This window comes from Rhinopithecus bieti, unplaced genomic scaffold (assembly GCF_001698545.2).
Source record: "Rhinopithecus bieti isolate Rb0 unplaced genomic scaffold, ASM169854v2 scaffold_3767, whole genome shotgun sequence".
Classification (NCBI taxonomy): Eukaryota; Metazoa; Chordata; class Mammalia; order Primates; family Cercopithecidae; genus Rhinopithecus; species Rhinopithecus bieti.
Genome location: NW_016804149.1, coordinates 550165 through 556698, shown reverse-complemented (window position 1 = coordinate 556698; position 6534 = coordinate 550165). Strand labels below are relative to the sequence as shown.

Below are 6534 nucleotides of genomic sequence, written 5' to 3'. Positions count from 1 at the left end.
TATATATATTTTAAAAATTTTAAAAAATTATTTATTGAAATTCAAGTTTATTTAACAAAAATAACTGAGCTTAAAAAAAAATCGGAACACCTGATTTACATTTAATTCCAATAAACCCAGATTATGCTGTATTATACCTTTATAGTAAACAGTTTCTTTGCAGTGTGTTAGCTGTGTAAATATAAGAACCAATAAACTACATCTTAGATATGCTCTCAAACAGAATTTAAGTTCCAACATTAATATGAAACAAAATATTTATAATTCAGCCATTTAGATATTGGTTCAATTTTCTTTATTCAGAAAGGCCTATGTAGCTTAATCTGAATCTCAGTAACTGGGCAAGTTACTTAATTTCTCTAAACCTCAGACATCTCTCATCTACTGAAGAAGGACTAATAACATCTCCCCCAAAGTATTGTTGTGAGGTTTAAGAAAATGACATTTTATTTGGTCTCTAACATGTAAACTGGTATTTAATGAAGAATGTGTTCTCTCTTCTAATTAGAAGTACTAAGTTTCTATATTAAAACTAACTTCATCTTTGGAGTCTACTTTAGTACCAGCTTAGCCTCAAAGAGGTTCGTATGTCAGGACCAATATTCTAGGCCCTTCCTTGGTCAGGTTTATATTCAGCCTAGAATCATCTTAGCCTCTGTTCACACTTTTCCCCCAGAGTGGGCTTCCTAATTCTTTTTTAATGGCACTAGTAAGTTTTGTCAGGAGAGGGCACTGGAGCCCACATTAAGGTCAGCTCTGTGCGGTCTTGTCAAGGGGGCAAGGTTAAAAAAATTCAATTATAACTTTTGAAAATAGGATGTCTGTTTTAACTACTGAAAGACAGTATGACTTAAAACTTGACTCAAATATGTTATTTTAGTATCCACATACTGAAAAGAAATTGAGGAAACTGGCAAGTTTTATCTTCAACATCTGCTTTCAGTTTTACTGAAGCTTATCCTCATCACTCTAATTCCTCAGATCTATTTCCCAACCTGAAAAACTTATCTGTCCCTTCTCTTCTCTCTTCAGACTCCAGTTAGGGTTTTCTTGTTTAATATTGATAAATTTAAACATTGACCTCTAAAATAAATACTCTTACTTTCGTTTTCTAACAAAATTGTGTATTAAAAAAGATTTTAAAGACTATTTGATAGATTCTTGGGGGCTTGAGATCTTTGGACAGCTCCCAAATTTCTGTCTAATGTTGGCTTTCTATTCTGCTTCCCTGTGGGATGACTTAAATTAAGTGTATTTAAAATAGAACCTGGGGGCCGTGGATCACCTGTCAGGAGTTCGAGACCAGCCTGACCAATATGGTGAAACCCCGTCTCTACTAAATAAAAAACAAAATAAAATAAAATAATAAAATAAAATAAAATAAAATAAAATAAAATAAAATAGAACCTGTTAGGATGGGCGTGGTGACTCACGCCTGTAATCCCAGCACTTTGAGAGGCTGAAGTTGGCAGGATGACTTGAGTCCAGGAGTTTCAATTGAGTTCAAGGAGCCCTTGAGCCCAGCCTGTGCAACACAGGGAGACCCTGTCTCTACAAGAAATTTAAAAATTAGGCAGGTGTGGGGACACATGCCTGTGTGGTCCCAGGTACTGGGGAGGCTGAGGTGGGAGAATTGCCTGAGCCCAGGAGGTCAAGGCTGCAGAGAGTTTTGATTGTGCCACTGCATCCAGCCTGGGTGACAGAGTGAATTCCTGTCTCAAAAAAAAAAATTTAAAATTTTAAAAAAAGAAAAAAAAAATAGAACCCATTAAGCCTTCAAGTGGCCACACTGAATATTTTCATTAATTTTAAATACATTTTCAACAAAGGCAGCTGAATTGGGGAAAGATGGGGAAGTTTGAGGGGGCAGAATAAAACTTAAAAACTGAATCTTGGCTGGATGCAGTGACTCATGCTTATAATCCTGGCACTTTGGGAGGTGAGGTGGAGGTGGGAGAATTGCTCAAGGTCAATTCGAGACCAGCCTGGGCAAATAGCAAAACCCTGGCTCTCAAAAAAAAAAAAAAAAAAAAAAAATTAGCTGGGCATAGTGGCACACACTGTAGTCCTACTCAGGAGGCTGAGGTGGAGGGCTTCTCCAGCCCAGTTCAGGGTTACAGTGAGCCACGATCACACCACTGCACTTCAGCCTAAGTGAGACCCTGTCTCAAAAACAAAACACAACTAAGCAAAATTGAATCTCGTCATTACAATAAAATTGGGACTCCAAAAGTCTATCCAAGTAAGCATGTGAACTTATAATATGAATTTAATATCAGTGAGGAAAATGATGTATTATTTAATAAATAGTACAGAAAACTCATTAACTATTTGGAAAAAACAAACTATACTGTGACCTTACTTCTTAAATCAAAATAAATTTGGGTGGGGCAATGATTTAAGTATGAAAAATGCAACTATAAAATATATACTAGAAAAAATATGGGTAAATATTTTCATAAGCTCGGAATGAGAAAGACCTTTCTAAACACCTCACAGAACCTAAAGGCCATGAGAAAAAAGTCCCTAAGAAAGTTTTAATGTAAAAGTAAATGAAAATAGGTTTAAAAGCAAACAAACAAACAAACAAACAAAAAAACTGGGGAAAAAACCGTATGTGATATATAAAGGGGCTTCTCAAATGTATGAAGAATTATTTCTTATGTATCAATTAAAAATCTCTAGAGCTCAGCTGGGCGTGGTGGCTCATGCCTGTAATCCCAGCACTTTGGGAGGCCAAGGCGGGCGGATCACTTGTGGCCTGGAGTTTGAGAACAGCCCGGCCAACATGGTGAAACCCCGTCGGTATTAAAAATACAGAAATTAGCCGGGCATGGTGATGCGTGCCTGTAATACCAGATACTCGGGAAGCTGAGGCATGAGACTCGCTTGAACCTGGGAGGTTGAGGTGGCAGCGAGCCGAGATTGTGCCACTGTACTCCAACCTGGGCAACAGAGTGAAACCTTGTCTCAAAAAAACCAAAAAACAAACAATCAAACAAAAACAACTCTAGAGCTCAATAGCAAAAAGTGAGCTGATGCCACGGAAACAGGCAATTCATAAAAGAAGTCAAATGTCCAAAAATCATAAGCAAACATGAATGTAGCTAGTCATCAGGGTAAAACTAAAGATGATTCTTCGTGTATTGGATTGGCAGTGATTAAAAGAGTCACAGAAAGCAGACTGGTGAAGAAGTAGAGAGTAAGGTGCTCTCCCTGCACCGTGGGTAGGAATGCAAATCAGTGCAGCATTTCTGGAGGGGAGTTTGGCAATATGTAGGAATATTTACAAGTTATATACCCTTTGGCCCAGTAATCCCCCTTTATGAATCTACCTGAAGGAGATAATTATCCAAAAGTGAAAATATGTGTGCCCAAGCATGCTTATTGCTGATTTGCTGTAAAAATCCAGAACACTAAAAACAACCCTAAAATCATCACTAGGAGATGCTATTGCTCCCAATAATCAATACAATTTATTATAATGCTCTGTACTTTATTAGATGTCTATAACATAATGCTGAGGGAAGTACACAGTATACTTGCTGCTTCCAGGACCCTATGTGTAACATACACCAGTTATATAAAATTCAGAGAAGTCTAGAAGGATGTTCATCAAAATTTTAAGAGTGATTTCCACTCGATAGAGGGTTTTAAGGAGATTAAAAAAGAAACTTTTGATTTGTATTTTCAGTAACATTGGAATTTAAACAAATAAGTATGCATTATGTTTACAAAGACATTAAAGCTATTTCTAAAAGAGAAAACATTAAAAATTATCTTCAAATTAATCCTTTATAATTTTATTTTTTAACCAAGGAAAGAATATGATCTGGTACTCCTTTTGGAGGCTAATCTCTAGATTACCAAAGGGAAGTGTTTTTCACATGTGGTCCTGGGTTATCTCTATCAGAATCACCTATGATAATCACCTTTTTAAAAAGTAGAGTTCCAGGCCCCCTTCCCTGCCACTACCCTACCCCAACCAAACTCAGTAAGTCAACATATCTGAGGGTGAGGGCCCTGCATAGTTCCCAAGCACACCTGGTGACATGTTTGTATATTTATGCCTGTGAATCATCACTCAGGAGAAGAAAAAAGGAAGAGTTCGCAAGTTTACCTATGTCATTCATGTTTACTTTTTTAGTCACTCTCCCTTGCTTTCTCTCTTTTTGGCTTTCCACCTGTTTTCCCACAATCTGCAGAAGCTGAAATCAAAATGAACTAAGAGCATTAACTATCAGGTGTTTCAGGGATTAAAACATTTAGGAAAACCCACAGAATGGCTGGTATTCATAGCAACCACCAATCCTTTTGTCTCAATTTCTCAACTTACCTTGTACTTGGATTTTTGATGAAGCCAGTGTTTATGAAGTTAGGACAGAGACATGTTGTTTTGACTCCAGTTATTTGCAAGGCAGCCAGTTCATCTGTCAAAGCTTTATGAAATCCAACAGCAGCAAACTTGCTTGAACTGAAAATAAAGAGAGAGTTTACAAAATAATTCAAGAATTCGGAAATGTCTGCCTTTTTCCCTCAGTTCAGAATGGTCCTCTGCAGAGCAACGTAGGCATTCCCTGAATCTCAGGCCCCAGTCCAGACCGACTGCATCAGAGCCTACATCTTACAAGATTCTCAGGTAAATCTGTAGGCACATTAAGGTCTAAGAAGCACTGACACAGAAGATTTACTGCATCTTAGCATCACTTATGGAATAAGAACTTTTCCTTAAAAAGCCTTTTAAAGAAAATTAGCAGAATATTTGTTTTTGTTGTTGTTCCACAAAATTCAGTGTCACTATAAGCTCTTCCTTATTTATTTTAAGATGTTCACACAATTTGCTGAAAACTTTTCCTGGATAAATCCTGTTCTTCTTTTAAGTCAAAGCTTCACTTCCTCAAAGAGGCCTTTGCTAACCCCCAGTCTAAATTATTTCCTCATTATATGGTAGTTCTCAGTTTTCTATGATAGTATCTATCTCAGATTTGTAACTGAACACTCAATTGAGATTAATTTTTTTTTTTTTTTTTTTTTTTTGAGACAGAGTCTCGCTCTGTCGCCCAGGCTGGAGTGCAGTGGTGCAATCTCGGCTCACTGCAAGCTCCGCCTCCCGAGTACACGCCATTCTCCTGCCTCAGCCTCCCAAGTAGCAGGGACTATGGGCGCCCACCACCACGCCCAGCTAATTTTTTGTATTTTTAGTAGAGATGGAGTTTTACCATGTTAGCCAGGATGGGCTCGATCTCCTGATCTTGTGATCCTCCCGCCTTGGCCTCCCAAAGTGCTAGGATTACAGGCGTGAGTCACCACGCCTGGGCGAGATTAAGTTTTTTAAAACATCTGTCCCCCACACCTCTCCTATAAGCTCCATGACTGTTTTGGTCATCAGTGAATCTCCAGGGCCTAGCACAGTGCTTGCTCTTAGGTGCTCAAGGAATATTTGTCAAATGAGTGAATCACAATGCAAAGTGTTTCTTACTGTAACAGCTCTTTCATTTGGAAATAGTAGTGAAATTACTTACTCTAAATGGACATTACTTTCTCAGGTTTTTTTTTTTTTAAAGGGCTTTATTAAGATATAAATTCATATATCATACAAAGCATTCACTTAATGTACAATTAAATGGTTTTTGATATATTATTAACTTTTAAAATTGTGGTATAATATATATCATGTAAAATTTGTCATTTTAACCATTTTTAAGTGTGCAATTCAGTGGCATTAATTATCAGATAATCTTTTATTCTGTTAAATCTGTATGAATTCAAGCAATTACACAAAGTAGCTATGAATTCTGGCCAGTTAATCTACGCTTTGGAAGACAGAAAGCTGTGGAAATGTCTCTCTTACCTTTTTATAAAAAGCTTAGGCACATATTGAAGGTGATATAGTTTGGCTGTGTCCCCACCCAAATCTCATCAACAATTGTAGTCCGAATTGTATTCGCCACATGTTGAGGGAGGGCACTCGTGGGAGGTGATTGGATCATGGGGGCAGTTTTCCCCATGCTGTTCTCATGATAGTGAAGGAGTTCTCACAAGATCTGATGGTTTTATAAGTGTTTGGCAGTTCATCTCTTGCTCTTAATCTCAATCTCTCAATCTCTCTCTCTCTCTCTCTCTCTCTCTCTCTCTCTGTCTCCTGCTGCCATGTAAGACATGCCTGCTTCCCCTTCCTCCATAATTGTAAGTTTCCTGAGGCCTCCCCAGCCATGCATGAACCTCTTTCCTTTATAAATTGCCCAGTCTTCGGCAGTTATTTATAGCAGGGTGAAAGTGGACTAATACAGAAGCCTTAAAAGAAAGATTGCTGGATTAAATTATATGAGATTAAAAGGTTCTGTATACTGAAAAACAACATAAATAAAAATCATATCTAAAATAGATTACGGCCGGGCGCGGTGGCTCAAGCCTGTAATCCCAGCACTTTGGGAGGCCGAGACGGGCGGATCACGAGGTCAGGAGATCGAGACCATCCTGGCTAACACGGTGAAACCCCGTCTCTACTAAAAAATACAAAAACTAGCCGGGCGA

General features: G+C 38.0%; 1 protein-coding gene across 1 annotated transcript in view; it reads right to left on the bottom strand.

Annotated features, from left to right (window-relative positions):
* Positions 1-4312: 4312 nt before the first annotated feature.
* Positions 4313-6534, bottom strand: part of HSD17B11 (hydroxysteroid 17-beta dehydrogenase 11) — a 39882-nt gene continuing 37660 nt past the window's right edge. The window contains exon 5 of the mRNA XM_017866854.1: positions 4313-4474. Within this exon, the coding sequence (XP_017722343.1) occupies positions 4333-4474 (142 nt within the window). The 3' untranslated portion in view covers positions 4313-4332. The remainder of the gene's footprint in view (positions 4475-6534) is intronic.